We start from the raw sequence: 18089 nt of genomic DNA, 5'->3' as shown, positions 1-18089 counted from the left end.
CCCCAAATCCCGCCAGCTCCCGGAGCGGTAGAGGCCGTTTGGGGCCCTGGGCGAGGCCTGGAGATGCCTCCCTGGCCAGCGGCCCCCAGTGCCTGTGCGGCCCAGGGCCGGGGGTGACCTCGGCAGGGACCCCATCTCAGGAACGCCCTTCCCTAGAGCCCCTCGCTGCACCGGCCCGGAGCTCCGTGTCCTAAGGGCCCGCCCCCAGCAGGCTGGGATTCTCCTGGGCGTGCAGCCGGTTCGCCGGGGGGCCCCTCCTGTGCCAGGGGCTGGCCCTGACCGTGTGCTGCGGGTGACTCAGGAGTCTTAAGGCCGGAAGGGGCCTCACCGTCTAGCCGCTGTGCCCCCTCCCCCACCCCGTGATCCCTGAACCCCACATCGGGAGACAGGGCCCCCTGCCTGGCGGAGGACTCCAGAGCCAGGCCTGGAAACTGAGTCACAGTCAGGGCGCCTGGGAACCCGGAACACGAACAAACCGAGCAGAAGTGAGGATCCGGGCTGAGACAACACCGAGGGTGGCGGTTTGTCACAGGGAAGCCTCACCAGCAGAGCCGGGTGGCCAGTGGGCCATGGTGACCATGAGCATGTTACCCACCGCCTGGCAGTGGCCTGGGCTGGGAAACGTCCCTTCCAACAGAGCCTCTGTGGCCGGCGCCCCTGGGCAGCAGGCCAGCACTTCCCCTCACTGCCAAGTCCCTGCCTCGCCCCGGCGTGACTGCCACATGAGGTGGTGACAGAAGTCTGCTGGGGTGCGTGCACAGCGCCTGCAAACACTGCCACCCCTGCTGGTCCCCCCATCATTTCTGCAAGGGACAACCCCAGGAGACTCGTGTCTCCTCAGAAGTGTTTTGGGGCACGCTGTGGGCAGTTGGCATTGGAGTTGCGTGGGGACCCCCAGTGGGCTGCCTCAGCGCCCTGGGCCAAGAGGCACATGAAACCCTCACGTCCCAGGCCCAGTTCCAGCAGCTGCCTCTGCCAGGACTCTGGGACAGGGCTGGCGAGTGTGACACTGCTGTGCAGCTCCAGAGCAGAGCAGGAAGTGCGGGTGGCGGGTAGAAAGGGGATGTGGTGGGGCCGGCCAGGACAGCTCAGGGGCAGCCGGGCCCTGTCACTGCCTCGTGACTGGCCGCCTGCCACGGCTTCCGCTTCCCCCGAGAGTCGGTCCTCACAGATTCCATCACCTGCTATAATTGCCACACTTCCACGGGGCAGCCCCCACCCCACCCCTCCCTGGCTGGTGTATCTCCGCGTGGGTGGCCCTTGGGAGACCCTCGGGTGCTGCCCGCCCCGGTGGGGGTGCTCGCTGAGACGGGATGTGGAGGAGGCGCAGAGGGTCAGAGCCTTTTATTGGGCGGCCCGGGCGCGGCCGGCGGGGTCACCGGTACAGGTAGTCGGCCTGGATGTTGGCCGCGATCTCCGCCTCCCACTTGTCCCCGTTGTTGAGCAGCTTCTCCTTGTTGTAAAGCAGCTCTTCGTGTGTCTCCGTGGAGAACTCAAAGTTGGGGCCCTGCCAGGGCGGGGGGCACAGGCAGGCTGGGCTGCGTCAGGAGCCCCCAGGGAGCGCCCCTGCCCTGCCACCCTCCACCGACGCCCCTGCCCCATCCCTGCCCACCTCCACGATGGCGTCCACAGGGCAGGCCTCCTGGCAAAAGCCACAGTAGATGCACTTGGTCATGTCGATGTCATAGCGTGTGGTGCGACGGCTGCCGTCAGCCCTGGGCTCTGCCTCGATGGTGATGGCCTTGGAGTGAAGAGTGGCCACTGGTACTGCCAGGCTGCCCGGCAGGTGCCCAGCCCCCGCGTGCCCTCTCACTTCCTCCCGGTGTCTGACCCACTGCTCCCGCCCACGTGCCTGTGGGTTTGCTGATGGCCGCCATCTCCCGCTGGGGGCGAGGTCACAGACCCCAGGGCGCACACCCCCGCCCAGTGCCGCTGCACCTGCGGCCCCAGGTGTCTCACCCCGTTCTGAGCGCTCCACCACCACCATGTGTCGGACAACCCTGCGGCTTCAGTCTAGGGGATCCCATTACCAGATGAGAAAACAGCTCAAGAAGCTGGGCGCTCCCCACTGCAAGGTCCCAGGAGAGCAGAGAGCAGCCTTGGGGGCTGCCAAGGCACTGGCCAGGATCGACGGGGGCTCAGCAGTGACCCCTGAGCCCACAGCACCACTGCCAGGAACACTAGGTCCACTGCACGGGGAACTCTGCCTGCTGGCTTCTTTTCTTTTTTAAAGATTTATTTTTATTGGAAAGTCAAATATACAGAGAGGAGACACAGAGAGGAAGATCTTCCATCCGATGATTCACTCCCCAAGTGAGCGCAACGGCCAGAGCTGCGTCGGCCCAAAGCCAGGAGCCAGGAGCTCTTCCGGGTCTCCCACGTGGGTGCAGGGTTCCATCCTCGACTGCTTTTCCAGGCCACAAGCAGGGAGCTGGATGGGAAGTGGAGCTGCCGGGATTAGAACCGGCACCTATGAGGGATCCTGGCGTGTACAAGGCGAGGACTTTAGCCGCTAGGCCACTGCGCCAGGCCCGCTGGCTTCTTTTCTATGTCTGTTAAAGTGTGAGTATGAACAGCCCTGTGCCATAGCCAGTAAATCCTGTCTGTGCTGCCACAGCAATCCATAACGGTGCCGGTTACGGCCACTTGAGTAATGAACCAGCAAATGAAAGCTAGTTCTCATTCTCCTTTTTAAAACTCTGCATTTTGGGCCCGGCACAGTAGCTTAGCAGCTAAAGTCTTTATCGTGCATGTGCCAGGATACCATATCGGTGCCGGTTCTAATCCCGGCAGCTCTGCTTCCCATCCAGCTCCCTGCTTGTGGCCTGGGAAAACAGTGGAGGACGGCCCAAAGCCTTAGGATCCTGAACCCATGTGGGAGACCCAAAGGAGGCTCCTGGTTGGCGCAGCTCGGGCCGTTGTGGCTGCTTGGGGAGTAAATCATCAGATGGAAGATCTTCCTCTCTGTCTTTCCTGCTCTCTGTATATCTAACTTTGCCTAAAAATAAATAAATCTTTTTTTTTAAGATTCATTTTATTTTTTTTATTGGAAAGGCGGATATACAGAGAGGAGAGACAGAGAGGAAGATCTTCCATCCGATGATTCACTCCCTAAGTGAGCCGCAACGGGTCGATACTATGCCGATCCGAAGCCAGGAGCCTCTTCCGGGTCTCCCATGCGGGTGCAGGGTCCCAAAGCTCTGGGCCGTCCTCGACTGCTTTCCCAGGCCACAGGCAGGGAGCTGGATGGGAAGCGGGGCTGCCGGGATTAGAACCGGCGCCCATATGAGATTACGGGCGTGCAAGGTGAGGACCTCAACCACTATACCATCGCACCAGGCCCAAAATAAATAAGTCTTAAAAACAACACTCTACCTTTCAAATAAATTTTACGGTCCAGTGCAGTAGCCTAGTGGCTAAAGTCCTCGCCTTGCATGAGCGGCCAGGATCCCAGTTCGTGTCCTGGCTGTTCCAATTCCCTTCCAGCTTCCTGCTTGTGGCCTGGGAAAGCAGTGCATGACAGCCCAAAGCCTTGGGACCCTGCACACGTGTGGGAGACCCAGAAGAGCTCCTGGCTCTGGTTGGCTCAGCTCCGGCCACTGTGGTCACTTGGATGTGACTCATCAGACGGAAGATCTTCCTCTCTGTATCTCCTTTCTCTGTAAATCTAACTTTGCAATAAAAATAAACAAATATTCAAGTAAGTTTAAAAATCTGGGGATGGTACGGTGACATAGTAGGCTAATCCTCTGCCGTGACACCAGCATCCCGTGTGGACACTGGTTCGTGTCCTGGGTGCTCCACTGCTGATCCAGAGCCCAGGCCAGGAAACCTGGGCATGGTCTCAAGACACAGGCAGGAGCTGTCAGGAGCGGGAACAGAGGGGTGCCTGCCTGCCTGTCTGCCAGCTGGCCTCACCCCAGACCACAGCCGGGGTCTAGCAGTGTGTGTGCAGTGGGGGGACCTGGACTACCCCTCCTGCAGCCAGTGGGGGCCTGAGGGCCCAAGGCTCCGCGGGGCGGGCGGCTCACCTGCGCCGGGCACACGGCCTCGCACAGCTTGCAAGCGATGCAGCGCTCCTCCCCGGACGGGTAGCGTCGGAGGGCGTGCTCCCCGCGGAAGCGCGGGCTCAGCGGGCCCTTCTCGAACGGGTAATTGATGGTGGCCGGCTCACGGAACAGGTAGCTGAGGGTCATGCCGAGCCCTGCAGGCGGCACGGGGTGCAGGTGCTGAGCAGGTGGGGCGGGACGGCCCTCTATCCTCCACCCCTCCACATCCCGAGTGGGGCGCACCTCGAATGAGCTCGGTCCACATGAGGGTACGTGCCGCCCGGTCGGTCACCGACTTCATGTCCATCTCGGGCTCCTGCATGTTGACGTACTCTGCGGGAGGCAGGAGAGCAGGCCGCACATGCAACTCAGCCCCTCCCGGGCAGCCCGGCGGGGAACGTGGGGGGCTCGCCTCCAAGTGGGACAGCAGGGCCCCCCGGGCGACACCTCTCCAGGTCCAGGCCGACTTTAAGGAGGAGGCAAAGGGCCAGACTGCAGCCTCCCTCCTCCCAGGCCCCCAACAAGAGGCGCTGTCCACGTGTCCTGGTCACCTGGGAACTGGGCTGGGAGAGGGGGGGCCCCTGCTACCTGGGGACCCGCTGCCGGGACTCTGCCCTCCCCAGCAGGCCACAGCCACCTCCAGGGCCCACGCAGACACTCACTGTAGGTGGCGGCCACTGCACTGCCGTGGAGGCTCCTGCCAGCCTGAGGTCCTACCAGGAGAGGAGGATGGCTCTGGGCCCTGCCAGGTGCTGGCAGCCTGGGCTCCCCGCACCCCCAAGAAGGGCACCCCCACGTCCTACCTGCGCCAGCAGCCTGGGCCAAGGCCCGCAACAGCACGGCAGACGACAGGCAGCGCATCTGGGGAGCATGGAAAGGGAGGGGGCTGGGGCGCGCTCCGGAACTGCCCCTCCTCCAGCAACAGCCCAGGACCCCCACCCTACCCCATCGCCCCAGCCAGGGGCAAGACGGCCCCTGACCCCACGCATGCCCCGCCTGCCTCCGCTGGGCCCCAAGTTCCACACGTCTCACCTCCTAAGAACTTTATGACTTTTTTATTATTATTATTGATTTGACAGGCAGAAGGGAGATGCCCACGGTGGCTGGGCCCAAGCAGGGGGGCGTGGAACTCTGTCTCCCACGTGGGTGCCGGGACCCCTCGGTGTGTGTACCTGTGGACCCGGGGTACGCACCAGCTATGGACTGTCCCCAACATCCACCGGGAAGGACACGCCGGGCTGCGGGAGGCGCTCATAGCCACACACGCCGAGTGGACAGGCCTGCAGCCCTGAGTTAGTCCTCGCCATCACCACCCGCCGGCCACGAAGGCCCGGTGACCTTGCTGAGGGACGCCACCCGCTCTCGGCCTCGTCACGCGTGACCGTGCAGGGGCAGCGAGGGCTGGACTGGGACACCCGCCTGGCCACCCACGCGGACCCTTCTCCGACCTTCCCCGTGCCCTCTGACCCCGCGGACGCAGAGCGGGAGGCCCCGAGCGGCGCATGCGCCCCGGGAGGCACCGGCTGCCCGTCAGTCCGCTGCCAGCTGAAGGACACAGAGGCCGCGAGCCCCGAGCCGGCCGGGATGGGCTCCGAGCGCGGGCCGGGCGGGGCCGACACCGCACGCGCCCCCGACGCCGCGCCGGCCCGGCCGGCCTTCGCAGCCGAGCCCCGGGACCCACCTCGAGGCGCCGCCGCTCCTTCCTAGCCGAGCCGGCCGGTCAGCCCGGAGGCGGAGCCTACGCTCTGGGCCTCTGCCAGGGGGACGGCGAGCTTCGCTTTCTCCCCAGCGATGCTCTATGCTCTGTCCTCATTGGCTACGGGCCTGCTCAAAGGGGGGGTCTGAAGAGATCTCTGCTCTGGTTGGCTGAGGCGCCCGCGGGCACTTGAAGTTATGTAGGGTGTCGCCATGTCAGTTCCGAGAGGCCAATTACTGAGGGCCCCGGGGGCTGTGGAGGCGGGACTTCCGGGGCGTGGCTGAGGCCGTGGCTCCCGTAGGTCAAGGGCGCTGCTGGCCGGGCCAGCTGGGAAGAGCAAGCTCGGTGTGCCCGGCTGTGTCTGACACGGTAACGATGGCGAGTTCGGTGGCAGCCGCCGCCTGCGAGCGACTCCGCGCCCTCTGGGGCGCTGCCCTTGAGGCCGCAGCGGCGTGTGCCCGGGGCTGCGCACTTCAGGCCCCTCCTGTCCACCCGTGCGTCAATGGCGCGGTTCAAGGACGGCCCAGCCCGCCCTGGCCCTGGCCGGAGAGCAGGCAGGACACCAGGCCGGGAAAAGTCGGGGCCTCCGCGCCCTGCTTTAATCGCCATCGCAGACTCGGAAGGCATCCATGGCACAGATGGGGGAGCTGAGGCCGGGGGCGCGGGCAGGTGGCCGGGGCCGCCCTGCGCTCAGAGCAGCGTGCATGGGCAGCGGCGCTCCTCCATGGCCATCAGCAGCAGCCGCAGACGGCGCGCCGAGTACGGCGGGTAGCGGAGCTCGTTGAGCTTCTCCAGGCCCGAGCTGCGCAGCAGGCAGGCGCGGCGGTGGGAGAAGGTGTCGAAGGAGAACCTGCCGTGATAGCTGCCCATCCCGCTCGTCCCTGCGCAGGACACGGAGGGGAGCGGGTGGTCAGGGCGGCGCTCGCCGCCAGGCCACAGGTGGCAGGCGTGTGCCTGGAGCAATGTGGGGAGGGACAGATGGGCCAGGCCAGGAGCTGCCCACTGTTCCCCCCCAGTGGAGCAGGCAGGGTGAGAGCCTAGGGGTGCCCAGGAACGGGCACCGAAACCAGGCTACGAGGGACGTCGGCCCCGCCACTCCACCGGGCAGGAAGCAGGTGCAGAAAGAGCCTGTCCTGGGGCACCCAGCCCACTTCCCCTGTTTCCCGGGGCGGGGAGGGGGGCATGCACATGGGTGTGCGTGTGCTGCACCCGGTTGTGGAATTGGCAGCAAAGCCAGGCCGGGCGCTGTGGCTTTGCAGTCAGAGGGCACCCATGCATGTGTGGACACAGGCAGGTCTGGGGGCAGCAAGCGGGGCTGGGCCGTCCCTCGAGGCTGGGGTGGGCTCAGACCCCATCGGGAACTCGCCATCCAGTGAGCGGCCACACGTACCCACTCCTCCGAAAGGCAGGCTGCCCAGGGTCATGTGCATAAAGCCGTCGTTGCCACAGAAGCCCCCGCTGCTGGTCCGTGCCAGCACCTGCTTGACCACCTGGGAGAGAACAGCGTGGTGTCGGGGCAGCGTGGCCTGTGGCCGGCTGAGCTCCTTGATGGTGCTGGGACTCAGCCCTGGTGGGGGTGGAGGTTCAGGCAAGTGGGTGCCCAGAAATGCCAGCTCACCCAGGTGTCCCTAAGCAGGCCTTCCTCCTCAGCCCGCAGCTGCTCCGAGCAATGAACGGTCAGTATAACCGGACACGGTCCTTGTGCAGCCATGGCTTGGCCCTGTGTGGTGGCATTTGCCACCAGCCAGCTCACAGAGGGTGGTGTGACCCCTCTCCGGTGGGCTCAGACCTTGCCTCCTGGCATGGGGGCAGGGGCACGTTAGCACCCTGGGTCCCACACCCCACTGCCCAAGACCAAGACACAGGGAGCTTTGTCGAGGTGGTAGAGCGTGCCCCAGGTGTGTGCTGAGCTCAGGGCTTCTTAGAAAACCCGAGGGAAGGGGGTGGCTGTGCCAGCCACCAGCCTGGGGCACGACAGGGACAGTGTGCCCCCAGTGCCCGAGGCGTGTGGTCTTAGATTTGAGCCCACAGAATGAGGTCATTATCACTCCTGCAGGTCTAAAGAACTGAAGAGGGAAACCCTTCTAAGACCCCCCATGACCTCCCTCAGCAGGTGGGCGAGCGGCTGAAAAGGGGGGAGTGGCACCTCATGACCCGCCCAGCCCAGGCCCCACCCACCACAGCCCAGGCTGGAAGTGGAGTCCTGGCTGCAGGTGGATCCCAGGCAGCCCTGGTGGTCCGCGAGCCAGCCGTTAGCTTGGCCAGGAGAGGCAGGCGGGCAGGCTGAGCCCCCACTCCTGACTCAGGCCCGGCCATCCAGGACCCTGGAGCCCCAAGACGGGAATGGATGCACAGGGGCCGGTGCTATGGTGTAGCATGTTAAAACACTGCCTGTGGCGCCAGAGCCCATAAGGACACCAGTTTGAGTCCCAGCTGATCCACTTCCAGCCCAGCTCCCTGCTCGTGCCCTTGGGGCGGCTGAAGGACTTGGACCTGGAAGAAGCTGTGTCCCGGCCATTGTGACCATTTGAGGAGTCAATGGCAGGTAAAAGGTTTCTCTTCTCCTTTCTTTGTAATTCTGCCTTTCTAATAAATAAATCTTTAAAAACAACAAAACAACGAAGCGTGTGGAACCTGGCTGACTTCAGGTGCCAGACCCCTGGCAGGGCTGCCCTGTGTGCCTGCGCACTGACCCCACATGCCGAGGTCGTGAGAAGCCGTTGCTGGGGGAGGGCAAGCAGGGCATGCTCTGTGCCTTCAGGGCCCCCGAAGTGCCCCACGGGGAGACCTGGCCTCAGGCACAGCTGGCATGTTGTCCCTGACTGGCCACCAGCAGCCAGTGCCAGGGGACACTGCAGCCACCAAGCTTAGACAGCGGGTGGGGGCAGGAGGCGGGAAAGGAAGTGTGGCTGCCCTGGCCCCTCCACCACCTGCGGTCACCTGTAGCCCCCCACTCCTGCCCAAGCAGCCCTCCGGCCCCACCTGGTTGTTGTTGGAGAAGGCATACAGGGCCAGCGGCTTCTCGCGGCGGTTGATGAAGGCGATGGCCTCGTCCAGGCTGCCCACGGTCATGATGGGCAGGATGGGCCCAAAGATCTCTTCCTGCATCACCGGCTCCGCCTCCTGCACGTCCACCAGCACCGTGGGCGCTGCGGGCACAGAGGGGTTCAGCCCAGGGCGGGGGTGCTGTGGGTATGGGGAGGCGGGGGAAGCTGGGGACACAGAGGGGTCAGGATGCGGAGCGCCCAGGACACAGGACAGCTCGGCCCGGGGTCAGGCTGCAGCCTCGGGGGACAGCAGGTGCAGGGACCCTCGCTCAGCTCACACACAGCTGCGGCCGAGGCACTCACCGATGTAGCGCTGGCTCTCGTCGCTCTGCCCACCGATGGCCACGCGGCCACAGCGCAGCAGGGCCTGGAGCCGCTGGAAGTGCTTCTGGTTGATGATGCGGCCCAGGTTGGGGGAGGTGCAGGGGTCTTCACCATAGAAACGGGTGATGGCGCTCTGCAGGGCGGGCAGCAGGCGCTCCCGCGTCTCGGGGGTGCACAGGACGTAGTCCGGGGCCACGCAGGTCTGGCCGGTGTTGAAGTAGCGGAACCAAGTCACACGGTTGGCCACGGTCTGGGGGTCACAGTTGTCGTCCACGTAGCAGGGGTTCTTGCCCCCCAACTCCAGGGTGACGGGGGTCAGGTGCTTGGCAGCAGCTGTCATGACAATCTTGCCCACATGGGGGTTCCCTGGCATGTACCATGAAAAGAAACCATGGCCCGGGTTGGGAGGGTTGTGGGGGTGATCCCTAGAGCCCGGAGCCAGCCCCTGACCACACAGCACCTCCAGCAAGGCCCCAGCCCCAAGGCGCTCACCTGTCTGCCTCTGACCCTTGCCAGCCCAGCAGGTTGAGTACTGGCTGTACTGGCTCCCCGCTCCTCCTGTCCCGCGCTGGCCTCAGCGTCCGTGGGCAGGGCCCTGGCCTGGCCACAGGAGCTGCGGCCTGGAGTCCACCCAGGCAAGCTCATAGCCAGCCCCCACCCCGCCCTCCTGGGTCGGTGGCCCCCAGCCCGGCTCTGGCCTCACCCGTGAAGAAGATATAGTCGAATCTGTGTTCCAGCAGCCGCCCTGTCTCCTCGGGCCCGCCCAGCACCACGGCGAAGCAGCTCTGCGGGTGCGGCGCACAGGCGGGAGGTTTGCTCCAGTCCCGTCCACCCATGCCCTGCGCCCCTGCCCCACTGCCTGGCTGACCCAGGGTAGCAGGGACAGAGGCTGGGTGCCCCAGCGGGCGAGGAGTGTTGTCCCCCAGGGTGTGGGAGTCCAGAGGCAGTGACACAGTGACAGCACCCTGATGTCAGGCTCATTAGGGAGCCAGGCCGAGGTCGCCGTGAACCAGGCAGCATGGTGTTAGCAGCCAGTATCTGTCCATGCCAGGCTGCCTGGCCTGCAGGACCCCTCCTGTCCCTTCTCCATGTGGCCCCAGCAGGCTCACCTGGTCCAGGTAGCGTGGCAGCACCTCAGCCAGGACCTTCTCAATGCTGGAGCTCACCTCTGAGGGCTTCAGCACCACGCAGTTCCCTGCAGAGCCACAGGCAAGGCGGGGGCCAGCCAGGGAAGTGTGGCCATGCCTGCCCTGCACACCTGCTGTACACCCTGCCCTGCACGCCTGCCCTGCACGCCTGCCTTACACCCCTGCCTTACACCCCTGCCCTGCACCCCTGCCTTACACCCCTGCCCTGCACCCCTGCCCTGCACGCCTGCCTTACACCCCTGTCCTGCATGCCTGCCCTGCACCCCTGTCCTGCACGCCTGCCCTGCACCCCTGCCTTACACCCCTGCCCTGCACCCCTGCATTACACCCCTGCCTTACACCCCTGCCCTACACCCCTGCCCTGCACCCCTGCCCTGCACCCCTGCCCTACACCCCTGCCCTGCACCCCTGAGCTACAACCCTGCCCTACACAGTGGTGCTGGTAGGTTGGCACCAGCCTCACTGCTTTCCAGATGAGAATCTGGTTAGAAAGTTTACCACATGACAGTTCCAAGACCACACAGGCCAGAGACATGCCCCTGACAGGAGCACAGTGACCAGTCCTCTTAGGTCCTCTTTGGCTCTGTGGGTGGCCCTGGGGCCTGGCAGGGCAGCCCTGCTCTCACCTGCCGCGATGGCCCCCACCAGGGGCACCAGCATGAGGTTCAGGGGGTAGTTCCAGGGGGCGAGGATGAGCACCAGGCCGTAGGGCTCCTTCCGGATGAAGGCGGAATCCAGCTGTGTGGCCTGTGGGGATGTCCGGTGAGGCCCAGCCCCCTACCCTGAGCCGCCCCAGCCCCTGCTCGCCTAGCTGGCTCACCAGGTTCCTGGGCACCTGCTCGTCCTTCATCCAGGTCCGCAGCTTGCTGAGGGCTAGGCGGATCTCACTCAGGGTGATGCCAATCTCGGACACCTCTGACTCAAAGGCCGACTGTGGGACAGAGGGCAGCGTCAGCAGATGCCCAGGATTTGGGGGGGGGGGGCTGCTCCTGCTCTCTCTTCCTCACCTCCCCCATGATCACTGCTTCCTGTGCCAGGAAACCCAGAGAGAGACCCACCACGGGGGCTCGTGGGGCACGGCTGGCTTCATCAGGGTGGGATAGAGGCTCCAGTGAAGGGGAACAGGAGGGGTCTGGGAGCTGCGCACGCGTGTGTGTGTGTGTGTGTGTGTGTGTGTGAGAGATCAAGATGGTCAGCCCAGGTGACCGTCAAGCATGAGATGAGGAAGGAGGAAGTCCGTGGGTACCTGGAGGCGGCTTGTTCTGGGCAGCGGTCCCAGCAGGTGCAAGGACCCCATGGCCGATGCGGGCTGGGACTCATCTGCTTCGCAAGAAACGGAGCAGCTGAGGCAACGGAGCTAAGCCTGGCAGGGACGGTGCCAGGGGCAGGATTCAACGGGCCTGTCCGTGCCCACTGGGTACAGGAGGCAGGGCCCGGCCGAGCCATGTTCTCACAGCCCACAGTCAGGGGCCACGGTCAGCACGTTTTCAGGGCAGGAAGCAGAAGAAGACAGACCAATAGGGACATTGTGTGCCCTGCCCCCGGCTGCTGGAGGCCAGCTCACAGGCTACAGGCAGCCCAAGGCCACGGCCACGGATGCCAGGCCAGCCTGTCTCTCTGTCCAAGATGGGCCATTACGGGGCTAACTCTGCTTACTCAACACTCCCAGAGCTGGGTGATCTGCCGGGTGGTCTGCCAGAAGAGGGAGGGGCCAGGCAGGGGGGCTCTGGCCCCCAAAAGGCAAAGCCTGGACAGGAAGAGGGAGGGCCCACTGGCACTGCGAGCTGCACCTGTATCCCAGCCTGTGCCGTGCGGGCCAGCCGAGGAGGGATCCCCAGCCCAGGGGCTGCAGCCCCTCACAGGGGGCTGTGTCTGTGGATGCCCGCGGGCTGCTGCCACTCAGGGAAGGGCTGTTGGGGGTTAAGTGGGCAGAAGCTGTGGTTTTTCTGGGCTGCCGATCCGGACTGGGAGGCCGGAGGTGAAATCTGAGTGCAGAGAAAGGACCAGATAGCACAGGGCCCCATGGAGGAGCTGGCAGAGGCTCAAGGATTCAGGGGGGGACGTGCAGTTCCCAGGGAGCCAGCAGCGAAGAGGAGGGGATGGGAAGGGACGCCATGGCCTTTGAAGCCACACCAGGGGACAGGCTTGTGTGCAGGACAGCCTGGGCTCCTGGCACAGCTGCCCAGACAGGCAGGTGGTCCTGGCTGGTGGTGTGGCTAAAGGGTTTGCGTTCAAGGGTTCTGGGACTGCTGCTGGCACTCTGAGGGGCTCCATCCCACATTCAGACAGGGTCACATTGCCCCCCACCAGCCCAGAATCAGCTACCACCAAGACCCTGTGTGGCCCAAGAAGCCCAGGCCTCACTTCCATGCCTGCAGGCTGCATCGGCCTCCTTGTCACCCCTCCCGCCTCGGGGCTCATGCAGGCGCTGTGCCCACTGCCAGGCCCCTCGGGCTCATGCAGGCGCTGTGCCCACTGCCAGGCCCCTCGGCCCACGGGGCCCTTATTCTGTCCTCCTCTTGCTGTCATCCCAAGTCTGAAAAAGTGCCCTGGGCCTGGCTGCCTCTCCCTGTTCACGCTGAGGCTTTCTGTGGCTCCCAGGACCACCCAACGTGTCCCTGAGCCATTTATGGCCACTCCCACGTCCTCAGGTCCTCCGTTGTACCCCCAGAGCCCAGCCCAGGAGCTACACCCAGCAGGTGCTCGGTGGAGAGCTGCTCAACAACATACAGGTGAGTGAATGCAGGATGAACCAGAGCAGGTGGACGAATGAAGGAGTGGGGCTAATGGGCAGCTCCTGGACCCTGGGCCTCCTTTCTGGCTGTCCGACCCCTCCCTCCCCGCGGCCCCGCCCCTCCCCGCGGCCCACCTTGTGCAGGTCCTGGGCCAGCGCGTCCTGCAGGAGCTTCTTGTTGTCCTGCAGGAAGCGGCTCAGGGCCTGCAGCTGCTCAGTCCGGAACTCGGCTGGCCGCGTGCGCCCCGCGCCAAAGGCCTCCCGCAGCCGCCGCAGCGTGTCCTCAAAGGGGTCCATCCTGCGGGTGTGGGGAGACGGGACTGGGCAGTCAGGGCTGCTGGCACCCCGCCACCGCTGGCCGCGCCGGAGCCTGCAGCACCCACGCTGCTCAGGGCATCCCCACGTGTGCAGGATCCACAGGGATGACCCCACACGGGCCGGGGACTGCCTGCGATGCCCCAAACACACCCACGGACCTCAGTCCACGCCCCAGGCTCCTCCCTCGCCGCCCACTCAGGCCCCGCCCACCCTAGTCCACGGCCCTGCCCACTGCACCCCTGCCTGGCCTGAGTGGACCTGCTGCCACCACAGCCACCACCAGCAGAACACACAACATGCTCCGCCTCACCCCCCTCCCTGCCCCCTCCCTGCTGACTCAGTTCTTCATTTGGGCCTCAGTGTGCTTGCCCCAAACTCCTGTTAGTGGGGTGGGGTACTTTCCCCAGCGGACAGCGTGTTCCCGGAGAGGAGGCTGCGTCCGCTCTGAGCCTGCCCTACTGGGAGCTGCTGCTCCTGAGTGGCCACGCTGAGCAATGAGGGCCCAGCCCGCTCCGGCCCTCCAGACCACCAGGCTGACAGGTGTGGGGAGCAGGGGCCACTTCCAGCTGCCCTGCCCACACCTGCTGCCCTGGCCTGCAAGGCACAGGATGAACCCAGCATCCTTAGAGGGGTCCACAGAGAGGGGCAACAGACAGGACGGACAGCCTCCAGGGCCTGTCTCTTATGCAGCCTCTGCCTCAGTTTCTCCATCTGTAAAGTGGGGCTGATCACAGCATGGGACTCCCACATGCCTTCCTTCTCACGCTGCCCTCACCCTCAAGCTTCTGTGGATGAATGTGCCAGCTTCTCCAGTCTCCTCAGAACCCACAAAAAATGCAAACTGCGTGCTCTAAATGGGGGCTGGGGCACCACGTGGGGGTGCAGCCTGCAGGGAACATTCCAGCCCACGCGCCTAGCAACCCCAAGAGGCCAGCTTAGGCCCGAGGGCAGGGCAGGATGCATTGTGTCCTGCACGCTGTCTGCCCAGGCATGCCCTGCGGGGGTGCCAGGAGGAACCTGTGGCTTGTGACCTCACAAGGGGGCTGACCAGCCCGGGCAGGTTTCGGGCACTGAGCCGGCCTGGGCCCGAGCCCCTACCCATACCACCCCCACCGCTGGCATCTCCCCCTGCCTGCCCACAGCCGCAGCCCAGCGGGGTTGCCCTGGATCCATTCCAGGCACAGAGAGGGCGAGAAGAGGCCCCAAGCCTGCCCAGCTCCACACTGGGAAGCCTCTGGTGTGTGGCTTCCTGCCTCTAGCCTGGGCAGGAGCGGGACGGCCAGGGAGAGAAGTTCTTGGTCTGGGGCCTGACCACAGCCTAGGCCTGGGCACATGGGCGGGAGGCGCAGGTGAGGACAGGAATGGCAGCACCCCCGCCTGCCTTGGGCCTGGAACTTCCTCTAACATCCAGTGCCAGGTGCTTGCTGGGAGTGCCAGGGGTGGGGGTTAGGGCTGGCCCCCGGGTAGGAGAGGGGGCACTGTGGTGTAGGCTCCAGTCCCAATGACAGATGCAATAGCCAGATCTGGGGTGGGAGATCTGACCTCTCTGCCTCCCTCTGCCCATCTGTGAAATGGGCAGGATTCTGCAGCCCAGTTGGGAGCAGTTGCCCACGAAGCTTCATCGGAGCTCTGTCACCTGGCTCAGTCCTGAGGCGTGAGGGGCAAGGGGCGGAGGCTGCAGGGACCCGAGGGGACCTGGACCCAGTGTGAGTGCCAGGGGAGGGAGGCATGGAGCTCATGCTGGGACACAGGTGACAGAGTGGAGGGGACTTGGTGACCTGAAGTCCCCCCAGGCCCCACTGTCCCAGGGTCTCGGCCCTCCAGCCTCCTCCTTCGGCGGTTCACCAGGTCCCCCAAAGCTGGAAGTAGGCCCCTTTTTTCCCAGGGGGCGCTGGTGGAGGGGTGGGGACAGCACTGTCCCTTGGCTGTGAGTCAGACCCAAGCGCCTGGGTCCTCCCTCCGGGACCTTGACAAAGTCCACGGCGAAGGAGTGTGTCTCGGGTGCTGCCCCAGCACCGGGGTGCACAGCACCCCCGGACCTGTGGCTTCCCTGGGGCTGCTGAAGGAGCGGGCGGTTCCACAGGAGGCTGCCCCTGCAGTGCAGGACCCCCGGCTGCTGTCGCCCCCGCCCGCCCCCTCATTCCTGTTCCTCCAGTCAGCTGGAGGCTGAGCTCATCTGGGACAAGGCGGCCTGTGTGCGGCGTGAGCGGCCAGGCTCTTGGAGACCACCCGGAGTTGCCGGGCTGCACCCCAGCGCTGACAGCCCCATCCTGCGGCCCAGCCCTCCCGGGACCCGGTACCTGAGGCCCTGCCAAGCCGCCGTGCCGTGCCCTGCTCTGCCCAGCCACTCTGCTGTTATGAAATACGAAAAGTGCCGGTCCCGGCCAGCCCCTGGGCGGGGCCGCTCTGGCCTGCTGCCCGGCCTTGGCTCTGGGCCCCACGAAGCCTATGGCCTAGGGCTTTTGACACTAGCTTCCTCCAGAGCCTGCTGGACCACAGAGCAAGAAGCAGCGACCAGAGAGAGGTCGGCCCCAGGTCAAGGGCCGCATAGCAGGGGCTGAGCTCAGAACCCCTGGCCCTGGGCATGGAGCAGGGAGGGCTCTGCTTGTGCCTGGACCCCTTCCCCCCAGGGCCTCCCCACTCTGGGCCTCCATTGCCCCACCCATAGCTGAAGCGACCCTGGGCCGGCCGGCGTCTTCTCCCACCAACTCGGGGGCTGTGTGCACCACCCGCTCCAAGTCCCAACCCCACATATCTTATCTGTGTCTCTCCACGCCGCCCTACAGACTGCCACGTCACCAGGACTCAAGTCACCCTGGGGCCTGACGCAAGACAGGTACCCCCTCTGCACCCCTCCCAAGTGTGTGGCTTCTCGCCCGGAGCAGGGGAGGTCGAGCTGAGCCTCCAGCCATCAGGACAACATTCGTGCCATCGCCTCCAAGGTGGCCTGCACAGTTGGTTGTGCTGCAGCCTCAGGTTGCTGGCTGGGGACCTCCCCACCTGGCTCCATCCCCATCACCACCTGGCACCCCTGGCAGAGCCAGCACTACAGAGATGAGTCCCCAAGCACCTGCTGGTGTGACAGGCGGGCGATTGGGTTACGGGCTGGGGAGGGAGGGGCACCCTTTGTGCCACTCTCGGATGCTGTGCCCTGGGTGTCCCTGGGCTCCTGGCCTCAGGGCCTCTGAGCCGACCTGGCACCTGGGAGACGCTCGTCTCTGTCCGCTGTGGCTCCCTGGCCTACCTGGGAGGGCTTTGTCGGTCCTCACCCATGCTGCGAGCCCCTGCAGGAGTGACCGTCGGGGCAGGGACGAGGGGCGAGGGGCTATGGAGGCCCCCTGCATGCGTGGGATGCAGCCCCTGGCCTCCGCCCATCACGTGGCTCGGCATGTGACAGCCCCGCTCTGCTGCTCGCTGGAGCTGAGCCAGGCAGAAGCCATGGCAGGGCGAGTGACAGGCGACAGGCGGAGCCAGGGCTGAGCCTGCAGCTCTCCGACAGGAACAGAGCCCAGAGAGGGGCGGCTGCTGGCCCCAAGCCACGCAGCAAAACCGCAGATCTGCCTGGAAAGGAAACAGTGAGTGGAAGCTACATCAGGCCCCACTTTTGGTGTCCAGCATCCCCTATGCAGGGCCAGAGCTTGTCAGCCCAGAGCTGGGCTGCAGGAGGCCCAGTACACCTGTGTTCCAGGGACAGGGGCTCTCATGTGTCCAGGGGCCATGGACTGTTGGACCACAGGACCGAGCCCTCCTCTTGCTTGCTGCTGCTCAAGGCTACAGGAGCTGGGGAGGTAGGGTAGAGAGCGTGGTACGGGGTGCTCTCTGTGAGGGTACCCCAAAGTCCGGCCCAGGGCCTGCCAAGGGACAGGGGGCGGGCAGGGCACTGATCTCAGCACCTCCCGTGAAGGGGCTGCTAACGCCGCTGTGTGATGGGAACATGACGGCTGATGCGGAGCCATCTCCTGCCCGGCCCAGGGTCCTCGTCCTGCTGCTTGTCTGTGTGACCCTGTGTCTCTCATGGCTGTGACATGGGAAGAGTGGTGGGACATATTCCCGAGTGACGAGGGAGTGACATCCGTGGGCTGGACTGCCACACATACGTGCCCAGTCCCTGAAAGGAGACTAGGAGCCACCAACCAGTCTCCTGCCTTGCCACCACCCACCCCCGGTGTTGGGTAAGATTGGCAGGGGGCAACCCTGTGACTCTCCCGGTCACTTTGTCACCGCAGAGTGTGGCCGGTCCCTGGCCATGTGACACCTGGGCTGTGCAGATCTCCAAAACCGGGAGCCAGAATCACCCTGCTCACCTCAGAGCTGGCCCTGCCTGTGGTCTCGCACTATTGGCAACAGAAAGCAAGCTGCAGTGTGAACACACGCACACCTCACCTCTGGGTAAACAGTCCCCAGGGCGCTTAGAGCTCGGGCACCGGCAGGGACAGCACTGCCCAGGGACGCCTGCCCGGCAACTGCCCCTTCAAACACTGGCCGGCCCTGTCCTTACTGCTAATTCCCATAGCCCAGGAACCGTATTTTATACCGTTTATAAAATGTCCCCCTGCCTCCTGCAGGTCTGGACCATGCCTCGCTGACCCCTGCTCAGTCCATTGAGAAAGTCTGACTCCTGTGGTGGCCGGGGGTGGTGGGGAAGGGTGTCCCCAACAAGGAGTGTAGCCCCCAGGCCCTGTCGGACCTGACTTGGGGGTGTTTGCCTGCGATGAGGGACTACAATAATAATTAAATAAAGAGCATTAAAGATAAGTCACTTCAAAATTACTT

The 18089-nt window shown here is 64.8% G+C and overlaps 2 protein-coding genes across 4 annotated transcripts; both read right to left on the bottom strand.

Moving 5' to 3' along the window:
- Positions 1-1329: 1329 nt before the first annotated feature.
- Positions 1330-6003, bottom strand: NDUFS8 (NADH:ubiquinone oxidoreductase core subunit S8). 2 transcript variants are annotated; one of them, XM_040970956.1, is made up of 7 exons: positions 5731-6003; positions 4853-4910; positions 4712-4762; positions 4293-4382; positions 4032-4204; positions 1613-1741; positions 1330-1507 (listed from the first exon to the last, which is right to left on the bottom strand). In XM_040970956.1, the coding sequence occupies exons 2-7, from the start codon at positions 4908-4910 to the stop codon at positions 1376-1378; spliced, it is 633 nt and encodes a 210-aa protein (XP_040826890.1). In that variant the 5' UTR covers positions 5731-6003; the 3' UTR covers positions 1330-1375. The 2 variants fall into 2 exon arrangements, with proteins under 2 accessions (XP_040826890.1, XP_040826891.1); XM_040970957.1 differs by lacking the exon at positions 5731-6003 and adding an exon at positions 5243-5611.
- Positions 6004-6312: 309 nt separating this feature from the next.
- ALDH3B1 (aldehyde dehydrogenase 3 family member B1) lies at positions 6313-16691 on the bottom strand. Of its 2 annotated transcripts, none has more exons than XM_040970954.1 (10): positions 16561-16691; positions 13134-13296; positions 11085-11195; positions 10891-11011; positions 10226-10311; positions 9820-9901; positions 9096-9482; positions 8728-8894; positions 7136-7235; positions 6313-6626 (listed from the first exon to the last, which is right to left on the bottom strand). In XM_040970954.1, the coding sequence occupies exons 1-10, from the start codon at positions 16689-16691 to the stop codon at positions 6436-6438; spliced, it is 1539 nt and encodes a 512-aa protein (XP_040826888.1). In that variant the 3' UTR covers positions 6313-6435. The 2 variants fall into 2 exon arrangements, with proteins under 2 accessions (XP_040826888.1, XP_040826889.1); XM_040970955.1 differs by lacking the exon at positions 16561-16691 and adding an exon at positions 15617-15660.
- Positions 16692-18089: the final 1398 nt, after the last annotated feature.

This window comes from Ochotona curzoniae, unplaced genomic scaffold (assembly GCF_017591425.1).
Source record: "Ochotona curzoniae isolate NIBS_2020 unplaced genomic scaffold, NIBS_Ocur_1.0 scaffold_4937, whole genome shotgun sequence".
Classification (NCBI taxonomy): domain Eukaryota; kingdom Metazoa; phylum Chordata; class Mammalia; order Lagomorpha; family Ochotonidae; genus Ochotona; species Ochotona curzoniae.
This window is presented reverse-complemented; position numbering and strand designations above follow the sequence as displayed.

What these genes read in the sequence shown, in the direction of transcription:
- NDUFS8 (XM_040970956.1), bottom strand. Translation starts at nt 4,910, where the DNA reads ATGCGCTGCCTGTCGTCTGCCGTGCTGTTGCGGGCCTTGGCCCAGGCT. An exon ending in GGCCCAGGCTGCTGGCGCAG is followed by an intron (nt 4,763 to 4,852) that starts GTAGGACGTGGG and finishes CTCTCCTGGTAG; the next exon opens with GACCTCAGGCTGGCAGGAGC. An exon ending in AGGCCGTGTGCCCGGCGCAG is followed by an intron (nt 1,742 to 4,031) that starts GTGAGCCGCCCG and finishes CTTCACTCCAAG; the next exon opens with GCCATCACCATCGAGGCAGA.
- ALDH3B1 (XM_040970954.1), bottom strand. Translation starts at nt 16,691, where the DNA reads ATGGGCGGAGGCCAGGGGCTGCATCCCACGCATGCAGGGGGCCTCCAT. An exon ending in TGCCACGCTACCTGGACCAG is followed by an intron (nt 9,902 to 10,225) that starts GTGAGCCTGCTG and finishes CCGCACCCGCAG; the next exon opens with AGCTGCTTCGCCGTGGTGCT. An exon ending in CCTTCTCCAACAACAACCAG is followed by an intron (nt 7,236 to 8,727) that starts GTGGGGCCGGAG and finishes GTTCTCTCCCAG; the next exon opens with GTGGTCAAGCAGGTGCTGGC.